This window comes from Anneissia japonica, unplaced genomic scaffold (genome assembly GCF_011630105.1).
Source record: "Anneissia japonica isolate Jap-2015-1 unplaced genomic scaffold, ASM1163010v1 scaffold288018_len440701_cov179, whole genome shotgun sequence".
Lineage (NCBI taxonomy): Eukaryota > Metazoa > Echinodermata > Crinoidea > Comatulida > Comatulidae > Anneissia > Anneissia japonica.
The window spans coordinates 181,134-200,878 of record NW_022690319.1 but is presented as its reverse complement, the minus strand read 5'-3'; the positions used below and the strand labels follow the sequence as shown (position 1 = coordinate 200,878).

The window sequence follows — 19,745 nt, the reverse complement described above, 5'->3', positions numbered from 1 at the left end:
GTAGGGAAAGTGAAAGCATTGTCTTTGTACAGTAACTGAAACATAATGTCACAATCATTTATAAACTCAAAATTAAATAATCAGTATTTAAATTAATTTTAACCACTCTTCCTCTTTCACCATGCCATCTTTTTCAATAAAAAAATATTGCTAATATTATATAAAAATATATAAGATTCTTTTACTGTCACTCTGTGAAAGCAGCGGATGTAGTTATGGTTGGCGGAGCCACACAGCCTAAAGTTTTCCAACCCAGTCTAAAGCTAATTTCACGGACCTCCACCCAACTTTATTAACGTTGTAATGTTGATAACATCGACCAAAGCTCGTAATATGTTAACATCCATTTTGTTTGGTTTATTAATGATCAAAACAGTTCTACAGTAATATCAAGCAAACCAAATGAAACTATTCGAATATTTATGAACCTCCTTGTCCATCCTTGAAATTCACTCTTATTATTTAGAGTTTACCAATGTTATCCCCCACTCCACCCTTAAAATGTGATCACCCACCCTTATTTTTCTACAGCTACACTTGTGTAAAAGCTAGTGAAATAAAAGTCAATCAGGTTAGTACCTGAGTGCTACAATTGTAATTTCTATAAGTGAAAATTTATATATCTTAGGTCTAAAAGAACTTGGCTACAAAAACTTAGCATTTTTGTATTTAAACACCAACAGACATAAATGGCTAGGAAATACTCTACTGCAGCAAAATCAACATAAACGATATTTTTTTACTCATACATTGTTGTTTCACTGGTCGTTCACCCTTAAATCGGTGATAACGTATAACCCTTTGCTGCAAATGACCCTTGTAACGGCATAGATTCTTTTGCCTCTACGACTCACTGAATCATTCTCATTGGGTGGGGTTTTTTTAGTCACCTGTACTTTACGTACAGAAAGAAGTCTGCCAACAATTCAGAATATTTTTTTTTTATTTGAAAAATGTGTTTTGCTAAATGCAAGTCATTGCGGCCACTGGGGATGAGAAATATAAATACAATAGGCTCATGTACTGTATGTAATGAGCAGGTTGTAAATTCCAGGTACAAAATTAACTTCAGATATTTGTTTGCAGCTTTTCTATTACTACTACTATAATTAAATTTGGAAAAACCCTTAAATATTTAAAACATTATATAGCTCAATATTTATTTAAAAGGATCAAAGTTACTATCTGGCATGCAATAAAGTTGAATGCCACCTTAGGATTTAATTAAATATGTAATACGTTTTCAATGAGACTTGCTTTAACTTTATTTTTAAAATTTTAATATTTTCGTACTTGTTTGTCATTTTGATTTTGAAATAAAAAAATATTGAATTGAATTGTTCAGCTTAACACAAATATTTTCAAGATTTAATTTAAGAATTATTAAGAATTATTATTATTATTATTATTATTATCATTATTATTAATTAATAACAATTACAAAAAAGATAAGTAATTATCAAATGAAATAAAATATTTAAAGCAAACTAAACTATTTAAATTTAAAAAATAAATCTATTTCATTCAGATCACAGCAAATATAGATTACATAGTAATTAATTTTCAATTTCTCTAGCTTAACAAAAGAAATATTAAAATATTAAAAGATTCCAATTAAGAATTACACAAAAATAATATCAAATTTAAATACAATACTGTATATAAACACAAACAAAACTATTTAAATTTAAAGAATAAACCTATATCATTGAGATCACAACAAATATGGATTAAATAGTATTGCACATTTTTAAATAAAAACATGATTTCAGACAGGAGTGTCGGATGCCATTTTCACCCGAGCTTCTGTGAGTTCTGTTTCCAGAGAGCTTTCAATTATGGGAGCTTCAAAAGTGCTGGAGAACGGAGCGGTGAAAAGGGTTCCTCTGCGTTTTTCATTTTTGGTTAATGTTAGGATATTTTATGGCGTCATTCCATTTTTCAAGTTCTTTTATGTGGAAAGCGCTTAGAAGCATTGTTTTGCATTAAGCGCTCTATAAGACTAACATTATTATTATTATTATTATTATTATTATTATTATTATTATTATTATTATTATTATTATTATTATTTCCATTGGATGGGGACAACAGCAGCTTTCAACATCATGTACAAAGTAGTTCAAATAAAATTTCACACTTTTGAGGTGTTATCTTACATTTTGCTTGTCCAAGCACCATGATAAAACAGATGATTCATAAATTGGCAAAGAATAAGAAGAATTTCAAGAAAGCAGTAGTCATAGTAACACATGTTAGTGATTATTAAATTGGGTGAACAAGCAAGCAATGACTTGGCAACAAAATCTGTCAGCAAAGTACAAATTCTCTGACAAAAAAGTGTTGTATGCCCATATATAGTCATGATGTGCCTATACATGGACATGATATGATGTCATCTTGACCATATTTAGGCATGTTTTTGTCAAATAAAATGTGATGGTCTGAAAAGGGCTTTAAAACTCAAATGCACACATATCAAATTTAATGTAAGAAATATATGGGTATGACGACGCCATATCACATTCATGGGTATGATCATATATAAGGTTTATCGCGAATCAAAAAATATCAACAGAGGGCTTGCCACAACAAATCATGATGGGATTGGAAAGGGGCCAGAAAACAACAACATGCACGATATTTCCTAATAATGGCTAAAAGGTAAATAAAATTCACCATTTTTCTTTGAAAAGAAAATTGTGATCAGTCAGACGACACCACACCACCAACATGACCCCATTAGAGATCATGGGGCGCTATTTATCTCCTTTTCAATCCCATTATGCATTGCGGCTTTGGTTCTTGATTTACCTTATTATAGCCTACAGCACCTATACAGGGGCAAATCACATGTATTTTTCACGGCTGCCATTTTTCACATAAAATGTTAATAGTTGTGAATAAAAAGATACATTTAATATCTCCAAGATTATTGTACTTTAATTTTTATTGGTAACTTTTATTGGTAACTTTTATTGGCAATTTTTAATAATGAGTAACTCAACAAATTCAATGGTGAGAATATGGTGTGGTGTGGATATTATTTTCAAAAATGTATTAAAACACATATTACTTGTTATATATTAATTGATTAATTATTGGTTGAAAAAACATAAATTGTCTCCTTTTATTGAAAATAATTTATTCACAAAAAACACTCAAAAACTAATGTACTGTCGGTCATTGTAAGGTGAACTTTGGGATGAGGGGCTCATACCAGGACCCCTTGTAATAAAACATTCAAACATTCCACCCAATGACATTTCAAGAACTCTATTATCCGGATACTTAGAAATGCTGAACTCAATTATAAAGATGCAAAGAATCCATGACCTCTAAAGGAACGCAACAATCTATGCTAAACTGTTAAGAATCATATAATTATGAAGAAATTCAAATCCCAATTTAAATACTGATAGACAATTAAGTAGGAAATCTGTTTACAGTAGATTTAGGATAGTTATTACCTTCCTTTATTGTTATTATGAAATGAAGGATAAAAACAATAGAAGCATATTTTTGCCGACTTCAAACAATAGAATATTTATTACACACGAAACGCACACTGTTTATGATTTTAAGCTATACACCCTCAATGAATAAACAAATACAGATTTCCTATTTTGATATTCCCACACTACAAGGCATCTAATAAATGTAATTAAAACAGTTCAGTAATCTCTTGATGCACTACACCTGGTGTTAGAAATATGGTACTGAATTGTCAGTGATTCATTTTTTTTCTTTTAAGAATGCATTTGTGTCTCATCTTGATATATAAATTTAATGAAATACTTTCGGGTATAGGAACATGCTCCTCATTTTTTCTGACACCCCTCTCCTCCCCCTCCCCCCACCACCTCCTCTTTTTTTTGTACCATGTTGTCAATTTGGAGGAAATATATATTATTATTATTAGAAGAATATTTGTTATAATAATATTGGTTTGTCTTAACTTTTTGTGATTACTCTGACAATCACGATTCGAAGACTATCTTGACCAGCGTTTCAGTGAGACTATCCCATTGGTCATCTGGAGATTGTCTAGACCAGCATATCTGTGAGATTACTAGAACATTACCTTGACCAGCGTTTCTATCTTATCAACCATTATAATAACCAAGGTTTTCAATATAACACCTGTACTGTACCCAATAATTATTAAATGTTGTATCACAGCAGGGTTGTAGATTTGTAAGGGTAGGTGGGTGATAACTTTGGTAAACTCTAAATAATAAGCTAAGAGTTGATTTTAAGGATGGAAAAGTGGGTTAATAAGAGTGGGTAGAAGGGCATGAAATTAGCTTTAGACTGGGTAGAAAACTGCAAAGCTGGGTGGCCCTGCCTATCTCTGCCCACATTAACTACATCCCTGTATAGTAATGCAGCTATATGTAGTGTAGTATAGTGTGAAAATTTAGTAGTAGATGACATTATACAGTTTAGGCCTACTGTACTGCCATCAGCGCATTAAAAAGATTCAGTTTTATATTATTAGATTAGGCTACTATATAATGAGTCATGCTACGGTGTTTATATTTCAAATAAGCATAGGCGATTGTAGGCTGAAATTTAATTATCATGTTGCCTCTTGAGAATGCTATCTTAGAAGATAACTATATATAATACATACAAAGTAGTTGTACTGTAAATGGCTAACATGGCTTCCGTATATCCATCTAGTGATGAACTTACACTACAGTTACACAATTCAATACACTAATTACTTAGTGTGGTGCCATACTGCTTAATACAGATACATTAATCTGTTAACCTCTGCTAAAGCTAATTACATAGAAAAACATACTGTAGAAGTTTCTTAGCTTGATAATATATTATGAAATATGACACTGCAAAAGTGTATCAACATTCGTGGAAAGCAATAAATAATTAGTCTCTGAATAAACAAAAGATAAAAACTAATAAAAATTCTTGTTCATTGATTTTCATGGAAATTCTATGGATTACCAGTACTGTATTGACATGTAAACTACATTTTGTTTTAAAACATGAGAATTATGGTAAAATGCATACTAAATTGATTTATGGCAAAGGTGACAGCTTTAAATCACATGGTCCAGAGAAAGTTCAATCTTGGTGAAAGTAAAATCATAACCAAAAATGTTCAATATCAAAATCTGCTTAAAACTATACAAATTATGAGGTAAGAACAATAAATCTTCACTTCAAGAAAACTTGTTAGTAATTATGTTTCATATTAAAGGCTTACTCATTAAGCTGAATATTTTTATGGGTTAGACAAGATTTTTTTTATTACCATGTTTAGCAAACCCGCTGACTGCATATATTGATGATTTCAAATGAAAATAAAATTAAATTTTCGGCCAATTGGCACACCCACCGCCAAGAAAAAATGGCAATTTCAGAAAAAAAATTAATATTTTTCTTTATCTTTAACCCACCCCCACCTTAAAATCTCCAAAGGTTAGATGTATATTTATTCCTAATTAAATAAATTTGAAGCATTTACCATCCTATTGTACATTTACCAATAAAATTTTATTTTTATTTTCTGGATGATTTTGGCAAAACTATTTGCTATTTATAAGAAAAAAATATTTATTTTTATTTTCATTTAGCCCCCTTCCGATAGTCTTTATAAAAATAAGTATGCGAAACAAGGAATAAAAAAAGTCTCGCCTAAATTGTTCTCTTCTACACTAACTACACAGCTTTAACTTTATCCATAGAACATTCTGCCGGGCTATTTCCTTAAATTCATAAAGTATTTGACCACAAATCTTTAGTGAGGCAGTGAGTTGATTAAGTGTTATTGAATGAAATTGTTCGTTTATATCTAGTTATAGTTTGAAATTTTAAATATTTGTTTAAGTACTATGTTCATCAGATCTTTGTATAATTGTATCTAAAGACTTAGTAATAAACATGTCATCAATTTGGCTTGAAAACATTAAACTTGGAATTTTTGTTAAATCTGATCTGATAAAATAAAAAAGAAATCAATGAAATTAGTATGTTTGTTTATAATTGTTAATCAAATGACTTTTAATCGTAATTTGTTTGGAAGTAGCAACAGATCGCCATAGAGATAGCAAAGTATACAAACAAGCGCGAGTTTTCTATCATATGGTATCAGTTCACTTCAGCAGGAAATGTAGGACTCCTCCCCAAAACAGATACTTTGCTATGTCAACTGTACTGTATTATTACTCATCAGGACTTAGATAGTCATCTGTTATCAGGCAATGTTTAAAAAAATGTATGTTTTGTCATCAAATATTCCTTTATTCATACATGAATATTTAAACAGTGCAATCATATATAATTATAGGGCCCTTGCAACCTGTATTGTGCAGTAGCCAGGACTTCATTTTTACAACAAATGACTTTTCATTGTATTTATTATGTTCATTAATGAAAAAGGAACAAGAAACTCAATCTACTTTAACCAGGGTTGTACTATGGAAAACTAAAGTTGGGTGGTTGTGGAAAACATTTGAAGGGTGGGTGGGGCAATAACATTAGTAAATGTTAATAAAGATGAATGGAGGGCCATGAAATTAGCTTTAGAGTGGGTGGAACACTTCAAAGCTGGGTGGCCCCGCCTACCTCTGCCCAACATGACTTAATTTTTATTATTATTATTATTAATTAAACTGTACATTTAATTGGTGACAATCTTTAAAATGTAATAATTATCCTATTAAAGAAGATTATAAAGAATTATTTACATATTAAGAGTCCAACGGTCAGTAAATGTTTTAACAGCAATGAAGGCTTACAAGTGCTCTAAGCGTTGGGTCATTACTTACTGTATCCTGATGAATAAATTAAATGAAAGGAATTTTCAGCAAACAACCTTCATGCGCAATGGAAAAAAAAAAAATAATTACCACATGCCTCAACATGTAATATCCACAGTACTAGAAAATGTCCAATAAATGTTGTTGAATTCCACGAATTCAGTAAAAAGTAAATATTTGGAATTCTATAGTATAATGCCATGAAAAATTATTTTCATAAACATTAAAAAAAAAAAATCATTATGTTTGTATTTTGTTGATAATTAGGTTGATTCTAGGAAGTTCACTTATGGATCAATAGTAAATATTAAAAAAATGAATTGGTTAATTAACCAAGGAATTATGATAACCATCAGATTCGAAAAGGACTTAACAACTACTAGTCTAAAGCGACTCGTCGATCCAGTTTAGTATGTAACATAGGTACGAAAAATGAATATTAATCATGTAAAAGATACTAAAAATATGTGAAATCATGAATATTCATTGAGTTAGTCACTCTGCTTTAACTATGCTGGATATATTTGCTGTCCAAAACAAAAGTCGAATAATATGTTAATGCAGTGTACCTCAACCTATCCGATAATAATATGTAATGAATAGGTTGGGTAAATCTGGCCCTGAAATATATTATGAGCTATCAAATATGGCTTGTTTTATAATAATCATATTGGAATAAACCATACTTTACAGGCAGTTATATACCTTACTGTTGCTTCTACTGAATGTAAAAGCCATGTAAAATACAAAAATGTTTAATGCTATAATAGGAACGATAAGTCTACTGGCAAATATATAATGAAGTGTAATGTTTCTGTACAGTGGCATGGAATGGTTGGCTGGGTAACTAATTGGAATATCTAGTAAAACTATTAAGTATTTAGCTCTGCAGTCCTAGGTCTTATTCACTAGCCTGGAATAGAAAAATTAGCAGTCACACTTAAAATTGTTAAATGGTCAAGCTAAATTCAGATAGATTATAATTTTGGATAAAAATATAAAATTAAATTACACTAAGACCTTGTGGATATTTAAATTTAAATAAAATACTTCATTTTTGCATTTTTTGCATTCTTACATAATAAATAAACATAATAATGTAATGAGATTATTATGCAGATATTATTTATAATGTTTTGACAAGAATATCAAAGGAAGATATTCAATTACTTTTAATTTTCTCGATATTAAGATAATTTGGGAACACATTAATATTATTAGCAATAACAAATCATTTTCTATTTTGAAATGAGATTATTATGCAAATATTATTTACAATGTTTTGACAAGAATATCAAAGGAAGATATTAAATTACTTTTAATTGTCCCGATATTAAGATAATTTGGGAACACATAAACACTATTAGCAATAACAAATCATTTTCTATTTTGAAGTCAAAAGTACAATTAATGTAATTACTTGCAAAAATCATTAACACATAAATCACTAAATAATTAGAATACAAATTCAAAATTAAGAAAACAAAACTAAATCCAAAATCTATTATTACCATAGATCAAAAGATGTGATTAATAAACATTCAAGACCGAACAAAAAAGGTCACTCCATAACCCTTCTATAAAACACTCAGAAAAAACTTGTAATAAAAGCTAGCAACCTACTTAAAAATACAAAGTGAATCAATATTTTTTGTAGAATATCACAGATGGTAAATCTTATGAATAGATTGAACATTAATGTAACTGGTAGGTACCCACAGAAAGTGATTTTTATATATTTTTTAACCTATATTTAATGAGGTTGAACCATTTTCTCTAGTAGATGTTGCCAAGAATAATGTCTATTCTCTTATAAGAACTGGACCTAGACAGAGAATGTCTGCGACTGAAACAAAGCCAGGGGCAATAACCGATAAATGCATTTCAGGCTAAAACATAACATGAACAACTTTTATAGTTCATCAACAATGCAAGCTAAGGTATCTATGCCTGGCTGGAAGTGAAGAGTGTGGGACTTAAAGTCAGGCTCCGGAAGAAAAAAAAAATTTGATATGTTGTACAACTTATTTTTGTGAGACAGAAAAAAGTTGCTTGATGAAAAACTAAGCAACGGTGAATGAGATACAGATTTTTGAATATTTAAAAACTGGGGGGGGGAGGGGCGAACGCGGGGGGGGGGGGGGGGAGAAGGTGTAAAGGTGGTTACGCCCCTTTTTCCCCCAGTTTTTAAATATTCAAAAATCTGTATCTCATTCACCGTTCCCCAGTTTTTAGTTAAACAACCTTTTTCTGTCTTAGAAAAATCAGTTCTACAACTTAAAAAAATTGTTTTCCTCCGGAGCCTGACTTTAAGCTCCCAATCATGAGGCTGAAAACTTGAACAGCAATTGCTGTGCCAACCAACCCCCACCCCTCATGCAGCAACATAGAGACCCACAGGTATCAATCATAATATTAATTACTGGAGTTTCCCTCCAATTAAAGACCACTTCTGGGACTGGGATTTCCATGGTCCTTAGTAGCATTGGTTTACAATACTAAAGATAAAGACATTTGTTAAGACTACAGAAAAATGGTCCTTAATTGGAGGTGGTCTTTAATTGGAAGGAGAACTGTATTATATGAATTATCAAACAAGTAAATGATTGAAAAAAGAATGAGGTGATATGTAACTAATTAAGCACCATCATTTTATATGTCATGAGAAAAACAAAACATGCTCCCTCCCCCCACCCCGATCTTTTCTTAAAAGAGAACATTCATCTCTTTTTTAAGAGTATGTATATACACACATTTACGAAAACAATGACACAGAAATTAATAAATAAATCGGTCAAACAAGAAAATAAACATACCAGCTGGTCTGCTAATAGTAGAACTGTTTTGAGGCTGAATTCCCGAGAGCAGAAGTTGAAGAGATCTTCTAGGCTAGGTCCCAATAGTTCCATTACCATTACGTTATAATCACCCTCTGCACCACACCATTTTATTGTTGGTATTCCCACTGCAAAGAAGGAAGTACCATAGAAATTTCATCCCAAATTATTCATACAAATTGGTTCCGTAGCATAGAAAAATTGAAATACAGAGAACAAGTAGGAATGGCAAAGCCAATATTTCTGATTGAATATTTTCTAATTTATTATATAAAATGTAAACATTTTTTGTACTTAAAAAATTCTTTCACATTCCAGTATAGAAAGCAGCATAAAATTAACATTTACCATTATTTTCATATTTTTATTATAACAATAAAAACAATGACAACAATCAAAAAAATATCATAAACCAATAGGCAGAGAAAAATCATAGATAATTTAACTTTTTAATTCTTATAAAATTAGTTTATCTACACTATCAAATTTAAATAAAAAAGCTTCACATAAAATGTGATGAAAAATAAGAGTTGAACATGTTCAAATTTTTTTGATACAATTTGATAGTTTGTGATATGACGTCATCGTACCCATATATGGGCACATCACATTTTTTTGTCACATAAAATGTAATAGTGTAGACAAAGCTTAATTAAATGATTGTGAACTACAGATAAAACATCATACAGTACATATCCTGATATCATAAACACATAATCAAATAATAAAAGCCATCATTTACAAGGCTTTAAATTAAAGACAGATTAAGATCAATATACAATGTTCCTATAAAATCTAGGTCTAGAACAAAAAAAAAAAAATGAATCAAGAGGTTGATATCAAAGGTATTGCAAAGGTTAGCACTAGGCCACCAAGTATTTATTTTGCTTGGATATGTAATATAAAGATGGTTATAAATCAGACATGTTATTACAAGTCAATGGGCCTAGACCAATGTCAACATCCTACGGAATGAAATTGAACTCTAGTACAGTGCTTGCACTATAGCAGAGAAAAGCTAGCATCACCCAATTAAAACCTGCACTGAATGAGGGCTGAAACATTCGTGCAATCATGTGATTGACAGTTAGAGGTAACACTTCCTAGAGGCATTAACAAAAAAAAGTAATAAAAAAAAAGAAATTGATTTCACTTCTTTAGACAACCACTGTTGGGCTACATAAACATTTGTGCTGCAGACATTTTATCAGGTAATTTTCATGGTGAGAGGTACAACATTTTTTCTTCAGGCCTGAACTGTCTGTACTCTACATAATGAGTTAGATTTAAATAATAGTAGTGTAAGCTAATTATGTGATCGCAGTGGTTTTAAATTATGAATTGTGATGCAAGTTGTGGGGCTGTTAATTGTAGAATTCTAGACACAGAATTGATTGCTTTTTGGTGCAATGTACTCGGGGAGAGATTGATAGCAATAAACAAAACTGTTCTTAAATACTTCAGTTTGTAGCACTTCTCATCAGTATCATAATTGGATTGTATTGGGCTGGAATCATGATGTAGACAATATACTGGATTCTTTTGGATGAAGAATTATGACAATCTCCATTAATCTGTTTTTGATTGTCACATCTTCACATTGATTTGCTACATCTCAATATTAGAATCAACACAATGGTGACAGGACTAAGATAGCAAGGTCATGTAACATTAGCCTTGTGTTCTTACAATGTTAATTGATTAGTAAACAATAACTGCAAAGATTGTTACTAGGAACAAATGACAATGACTGTCAGAAATCTTTGTTTATATACACTGCTTTAGAAATACTTAAAAGGTTAATTATCATGCCCTCTTTAGTAACCTTTGACCAGAGAAATAGCCTATCTACATTAAATAGTAAATTTATAATTCTTTATTATATAATCTTAATTATGACTAATCTGCTATGTCATGCTACATTATTATTATTATTATTATTATTATTATTATTATTATTTGATGGCAAATGTACCTCCAACTTCCTTATTATGAAAAGACATGGCCACTGGTGTTAAATAAAGAGTGTTACATGATGAACTTATTCAAATACAATTATTGAAAATAAATATTGTTAAATAATAATTAAATATCCTCCCTTCTAAACTGTTAAATACGCCTACAGTTTTAGAGATGAACTACTGTACTTATAGAATATTCAAAACCATATACCATTGATAGCATGCTTGCAGTTCATTGTTCATAGCCACAACCCACAAGTCATGATTTTTGTGACATCATTGGGGATGACTAAGTGGGTGTATTGTCTACCATGTATTTTATAGTTTGTATTGTATTCTAAATTTCAAGTGAACCATATTGATCAATAAAGTATAGTGCATCTATTATGGGAGCAGAATTGGGGAAATGGTTCTCTGGTTCACACTCTCTACCTTGGTTGTAATTTTTAAGAATCACTCACTGTGCATTGTTTTAATCAAAAAGTTTATAATTTAAAGGTAAATTGGTAAATCAAGTACATACCGTATATATTCGAATAAACTCCTCAGGGCATGTCTACTGTTCAGAAGGGATTCTGAGTTTATTCTAGCATGGAGGAATTAGTTTGATTCGAGGGAGGCCTTTTTCTTTTTTTTTTTTGAGTAAAATGGATATGTATACTCAAATGGCCCTTAATTCCACTGTAAATTTGGAGTTCTACAACACTTAATTACTGTTAAAATGTGTTATCACACAATCATAAAGACTTGATCCCAACCAGGTTACAAAAAAAATGTACTACTACTGGAGTACAACATTAATAGAATGTGTTGCGAATGATGTTGGATCCATTAGTTTTGCTTAAAGTCCTTTTGGGGGAGGCATATATTTAAGAGAAACATGAATGCCCTGGGGCGTTTATTCAAGGGAGGAGTTTATTCTAAATGAAGTTCTGGAAGGGACGTTTATTCGAGGCAAGCATTTATTCAAAGCGGGGCATTTATTTGAATAAATAAGGTATTATAAAAGATCAGATGAAATTATTTTTTTAAAACAATATTACTTTTTAAAAACAATTTACTTTGTTATTATCCAATATCAATATATACCTGTTTAGTTATACATAAATTTTCTACTGTTTTTAGCATATCCCTTTAAATTAGCTTTTCTAAAAGCTACATACCGTATAATTACAATTAAAAAGCCAGACATAAATCAAAATCTGATACTAAAGTCCCTGAAAATTGTTGGCTGATTGTCAGTGGTATGTTAAGGTATGCATACTTCCTCCATTACATCTCAAACTACTAGTTAGTGGCAGAATATTTCAGGGCACCTCTTAAATTTACTGTTCAGTGAGCATAATATACCTGACTATGCAGTGAACTGCTACACTGATAATTTTAATTCCTTAGCACAAGTATTCCTCCTTCTTTGACCCTCTGACCTTACAGACTTTCAAGTGCAAGGTCAGGGGTTCAAGTCCTAAACTACAAATTTCTTCAATGTTTTTGGGAACGGTAATTTATCAACATTGATTATTATGCGAGCAGCATAAACGCTACGTTCACAACGAGCACGGAAAACGATTATTCAGGTCATTCATGCTTGTTGCTGATTGATCTAATGAAAAAAACACATGATTTTATGATACAGATGGCTTTCAGAACCATCACTCCGGATCTGGAGTCCGGATTGGAAATCATACGAATTTGAAGTGAACAGTCCTATTCTTTACCACTGAACCAATTTTTCATGATTTTTTGTATTGGCACCAGACCGGATCCGGGCTTTGGAGTAAACTTAGCTTTACTCATAGCTAAAAAAAAAAAAAAAAGTGCACCGTCTTATGGATAAGACGTTCAAGCTGTTGGTCCCGTGTGCAACATGTCCCTTGTGTATGTTGAAAAATGTACAAAACTACACTTTTTGAAAAGAATTAGGGGATTGTCACCCAGTGTACTACCCAATCTCTACCAGAAGAGACCCAACTGGAAATAAGTCTTCTTCAGACTTTTGTTTACACCGAATAAATTAAATCCAATACACGTCTTTAAAAAATAAATGGGCACTACTAATACAGAGAAGCATTGCTGCGGGGTCGCTTGTGCTTGGCGCCAGGGCCGACTGTTCCATTTTGTTTTCGAGGGTTGTTCTCATGTTTGAGAAAGAATAGGTAATTAGTCAATTTATCCAGGTAAGTAATTCATGAAATAGACATAGAGATTCCACGTTGAATTTGAATGTTAATTTAAACCCTTGTTCACACTAACAAATCTTATGTCGCAAATAGCCATGATTTGACCTTATGTACTATATGGTCGAGATAATATCATGCCCATTTTATAGTGGACAGAACATAAAATTCACCTATGATGAATATTCCTCTTGGACTAGCAAAATTCTCCAGGGAATGCTTGGAAGGCTATTTGGTCAGTGTGTATGATTGATTATTGACTACTAATGTGAAGTGCTTTGAGAGTTGGGATAATGAAGGCACTTTAATTAAATGTCAAAAATTAAAAAAATATTCTAGACAAAATTTATTCAACTACTGTATTTTATAAATAAAATCATGAGACCGTGTCTGATTTGTTCAAAATATATTTTTAATAACATGATTATTAAGAGTTTAGATATGATTCAAATGTTTTTAATTATTATATGAATTATGCATAGTTTTCTGTCATAAATTTCTGATGAATATAATTATACATTGTATTTTTGGCAACCAGAAGCATTCTGCAGAATTGTAATATTATTATAACATTAACATTATTAACAATGTTAATTATAATATTATATTATTAACATAATTACCTTGAATTGAAGACAATTTTTGACAATACTACTGAGCTTTTGAAATATTAACAGATTTTCAATTTTAGCTTTATTTCCTTTTTGAAGCTGATAATTGTTGGTAAATTAAAATTTATAATATACTTCACAATTATGCCATAATTTTAGGTACCTACGGATTTAATATATTTATTTTAATATATTTGAATAAATAATTAATTATTGTGAAACATATTCCTAAAATGAAACGTTAACTAGGTTTTCTTCAAAGGCATAGCAATAAAATTTGTTTTCATGACGAATGCTGTAGTATAAGCTATGTTTGCATTAAACTGTAGATGTACTGCATGCAATGTGATCTTGGACACACATATTTGTTTTACAAGGGAATGAATTTCTACAGGATATATAAAATAAAAATAACACTGAATTGAAGCTACTTCCGACCTCAAACTCTTCAGAGTTCAATCTCATTTGGACAGATTTTCCACTGCAAATACTAATAACGAACCATTCAGTGTTACTGCATGGAAACAAGAGAGCTGGGAATTAGACCCTTGGAATATGCAAATAGAAATAGTACAACTGTGGATGTGATTACCATTACGGCATGTACTCGCACAAGCAAGGCGACAGCATCATGTATGGATGTGCGTAGCAGAATTAAATATGTAACGACGGCTTGCTTTTAGCTAGCTAGCCACTGAAACAAATCTTGCCTTTTGCAATACATTCTGTTCTACTTATAATAATGCATGCATCAGAGAAGATATTCGACATGCTTTGGCAATGTATATCGGGAGATTAAAATATTGAAAGGATTAGGCCTTCCCTTATTTTATTGTCATATTTATCTGGGTTTACTTTATCTGTGATAATAATAATAATTATTAATAGATAATGAAGAAGAGCAAATTTTACTGCAAAAACAGTTTTTAAAAATCTTTTTTTAGAGATATCTATTTAAAATATTATAATACACTTTTTTTTTTAAATAAACACATTTTATAAGAACACTGAGGCTGAAATTGCTTAAAAATTAAGAACAAAATAAGAACAAATTGAGGCTCAGGATTGTCAATCTAGAAAAACAAAAAAATTATATCTGTACCTTATGTGCAGTAGGTGTGACTATGCAATACCCTCTCCCAGTACAGTATGCGTACCTACCTCCCATTTGTGCCATTTTTTAACCGGGGCCATTTTTTGGGCCTTTAATTCAGGGGCCATTTTTTGCAAGGCCGGTTTCACCTCCCAGTACAGTGTATACTGCTGTACAATAATAATTTTCTATGTTTAAAAAGTGTGTAAAATAAGAACAAAATAAGAACATTTTAAGCCTGAAATTGGCCAAAAAATAAGAACACTGAGCCTGGCAAAATTTTACTGGTTCTTATAAAAAAAAAAGAAAAAGAAGTGTAGTACCCTGAATAACTTCAAGAGTATTTTTTTTTTTATTTGTATTAATACATTTCGTCAGATGAAATAAAATAGATAACAAATGAACTAGTAAATATTGATTTAAATCCCAAATTCTACCACAATGGCTTTAAGAACAAAATCACAAAGACTTATTGTTAACCAATCAGTAACATCCACAGTGTCTATGGATACCATTGTTCATGAAAGTTTAGAAAAGCTGGGAAATACGGTCAATAACAATGCCAACTGACCGTACAGTTACAGTCAGTAAACGCTGGTAAACAAAGCGGCTAGGTTTGTGTGCTTAAGGTACTATTCTCATTGCTGACTCTTTAAACTGCAAGTGTCGTCCTCTGACAACAAAATGTAAATATCTGTCTACATTATCAATGTTCATGTGACAAACATGTTTGATTTACCCATATGGGGACATAATATAATGATGTGATATCATGACCCATTTTAAATTGAAAGTAATAAAGAAACTCTTGATAATACAGTTAAACTTGTTGACTGCCTAACTTGAATAATTTTTAAGTCGATCTTATTTTACATTTTACATGCCAAATTGTTGTGTTTTCCATTAATTAACCCAACTATAAGTCAAATTTCATCCAAGCCAAACAATTTTTCAATACCATTTTTGATTCAACTTAGGTGATGTTCAACTGTATAATAGAATGTTACCCAAGCTCCTATGATACACATCTAGAATTCATGAAGGCTAATAATTAGCATACAACATTGGAGGCAAAATTCAATTCATTAACAAAAAGTTTCTTAATATGACTTGGTATTTTTCAATTGGTAAAATGCAAATTTTCAATTCACAAATGAGTCATCACAAAGCTATATATTTTATAATCTTTGGTTGAACATAATTTATTCCATTTCCCTCCTGTCTTATATTAGTATACGGACAGACATTAAAACTTGTTTCTCCTTTCCGTAGTCCAAAATTATAATTAGATATGCTATCTACAGTAGGGGTCTTAACGATCACATTAGTCATTTTTCAGTATAAAAATACAAAAATGGTCAGCATTTGATTTATTACAACTGTTTAACAAAAACACAATCCAAAGTTATTTTAACTTAAGATGGTAAAACTATCAATGGATTGGTATCATAATTTTTTTTCCCATTTCTTTATTCAATAATATTTTAACAAATTTTCATTGAAAATATAAAGATATAAGGATTAAGAAATTATTAGTCCAAATATAATTCTTGGTTTGGAAAGATTTGAACATAGGTCTCTGGTATTAAAAGGGAAAATAGACTAATATCTAGTACCTGCATATCACTTGGATATAAAGTAAATGGGGCTCATATTTAGGGTGGAGCTTGTGCTCAGTTTCAAATAGCGTGAAGCGTATGAGGGTGTGATGTTCCCCCGGGTGGGACTCTGGTCCACGGCACGTTACTCCCAGTAATTTGCTGGTAGGTACCCACGGATAGAGCTAGGTAGACTGAAGCAATGTAGATAGCCTCAAGGACACTTAGCGAAATGCACAGTGAAGGATTGAATCCCCGACCTCGAGGATGGGAAACCAAACCATTTCCACTGCGCCAAACTGCCTCCATGTGATATGATACATAACCACATAATTTGTGGTTTTTATGATCAAACATAAACAAATATAATTATTTAGACTTGCTATAAAATATCAGATGATTAACACCTCTTGTAATATAACAGGATGTACTGTAGGGATAGAAACCACATTCATTCTCAACTGTAGTAATATCAAGGATGCATCATCGTACAGTACCTATTACTTTTAGCAAATCTCATGGAGTGATTAGGATCGCTACTGAAATAGATAACCAAGTGCCTGTAGGTGTTTGTCTATTTGTTTACATGGTTGTTTATTCATCTAAACAGCAAACAATGATGATATAATAGCCTGGTTCACGTCGAACTTTTATCTAGATATAGATCCACTTAACTAGTTAAAAGTTCAACATGAACCACTCAATTATAGCTAGATAAAGGCTTAAGTCACTTAAAGTTAAGTGACTTAACTTCACTAGATTAACGATAAATTAACTTGCTTAACGGTAAAGTCGGCTGAGATTATAAGGACACAATTACGTAACGTAGGCATCGGCCAGCGTTGTTGTGCTGTACCACCATTATCATCTTCTGGCTGGCAACAACTTACTCCAACAATGCTAACAGCAGCAGCATAGTAGTCTCATTAGTCTGGTTTTCAGAAATTATTTATAATATTATGGGTAAAAACCCAGCAAACGTCCTTTTACGAAGTCGTATTACAAATGACCTTTTCATCATCGACCAAGTAGTAACGTCAAAAATTCCGATTGCGTACGTTTTCCAAAGTGATAATGTATATTATTCTTAATAATAAAATCAGATTTGTTGTATTTATTTATTTATTGACAATTCAATCTTTTCCATTTCCACTATAATAGTCATTATTAATTCAGATTCAACGAACTACCACCAACACCAGTCGTTAAAATGAGCGCACATGTTAATACGATGACGAAATAAAAAGTGTGTTGAAGTCAGCAACTTATTTGACACCGCGAAGCTAGATTTTCACGAAGTGCATGTAAACAACACAATTGAGCGATCTAAAAACTACAAAACAGGACATAAAGGTCCGTAAAGTATACAGACGTTTTAACGAGAATTAAAACAATATTTTGTTAAATGGAAGAATGCTAGCGATTAAAATAAGTCGTTTTTTATCGAAGGTAAATTTAGCTAGGGCCTAGAGAGTCTACTACTACTTAGATTGCGATAGAACACACTGCTGCACTGTCAGTTGGCTCGTACTGGTCGGCTAGGCTAGGTAGTGGAAACTGACACCTGATCTACATATAGTAGTTTTAACGAATACCCCTTGTTACTAGAGGTTCGTAAAACACAGTAGACGTTTTATTAAACAAGCATTCCCACCGTGTGACATCGACGGCCTGAAACTGGCTGGCTGTTTATCTGGCTTTAACTTGGCATCGAACGCAATTAGGGGATTATCGTATCATGTTTCAAGACGGGTATATCTAGATAAAGTTCGACGTGAACCAGGCTACTGACCCTAATAAAATGAGTTGAGAGTCAAGAGTAAATTACGTCAAACAAATAAAAGATTGCTGCTGTTGTTGAAAAGGCACGCAATCATACTGTAATAATAGTGTAAAATAGATAAAAAGATACCAAGTATAAACTATTTTATTGTGTTCTTTTTACAAGTGTATCTGATATTTTGGTTTTGTATGTGAACACACTGTGTTTGAGCATGGACCTTATTAATAGGTCCATGGTTTGAGTGTTCCACTGATATTTGTGTTTGTCCAATAAATTGTTATTTTTAAAAACAGGGCAAAAATCCCTTATTTAAGGCCAAATAAAAGAAATTACTAGATTCCCCTCACGTATCCCCTTTCTCTACCTCACCAATTTTATTTATTTATTTTTTTTTTATTCCCTTTATTTTCTGAAATGTACGAAAATCTGGCTAACTCGCATCAGTAAAATTCATTTCTCGATCGTTCGTGTTGGGGATACACATGGTGTGAATCATTTCTTTAATTTGCTTTCAATGTGTCTACTTGGCAAAAGTAAGAAAGTAGTAGTTGTTGTACATCGACCATCTTGGATTGGAATTGCCATCTCCAAGTTAAAAAAAAAAAATGCCCTCATTCTCCTTTTTTAAAAACATTAGGACCAGAAACTACTTTTTCTTTTTAACTGGCCTAATTATTTATAATATGAAAGTACCTACCTCCACCTTGCATCATTTTGTAGAATTTGCTTTCTATGTGTAATTGCGGATGCTTGGTTTTGATACATTCCAACTTAATTGCAACTTCTTCTCCATTGGTTATATTGGTACCTGTAAAAGAAAGTATACATAGAAATTGATTGTCTCTACCTCTGTACTATTTTATTTGTATTATGACTAACCATAAAGGTTGTAATTAC

General features: G+C 31.5%; 1 protein-coding gene across 4 annotated transcripts in view; it reads right to left on the bottom strand.

Moving 5' to 3' along the window:
• The window catches only part of LOC117099884 (casein kinase I-like), a 44,279-nt gene that overhangs the window by 17,010 nt on the left and 7,524 nt on the right, over positions 1-19,745 (bottom strand). For all 4 annotated transcript variants that reach the window (XM_033239407.1, XM_033239406.1, XM_033239405.1 and 1 more), the window contains 2 exons: positions 19,546-19,656; positions 9,605-9,753 (listed from right to left, as the gene is read on the bottom strand). In XM_033239407.1, coding sequence (XP_033095298.1) covers positions 9,605-9,753; positions 19,546-19,656 — 260 coding nt within the window. The remainder of the gene's footprint in view (positions 1-9,604; positions 9,754-19,545; positions 19,657-19,745) is intronic.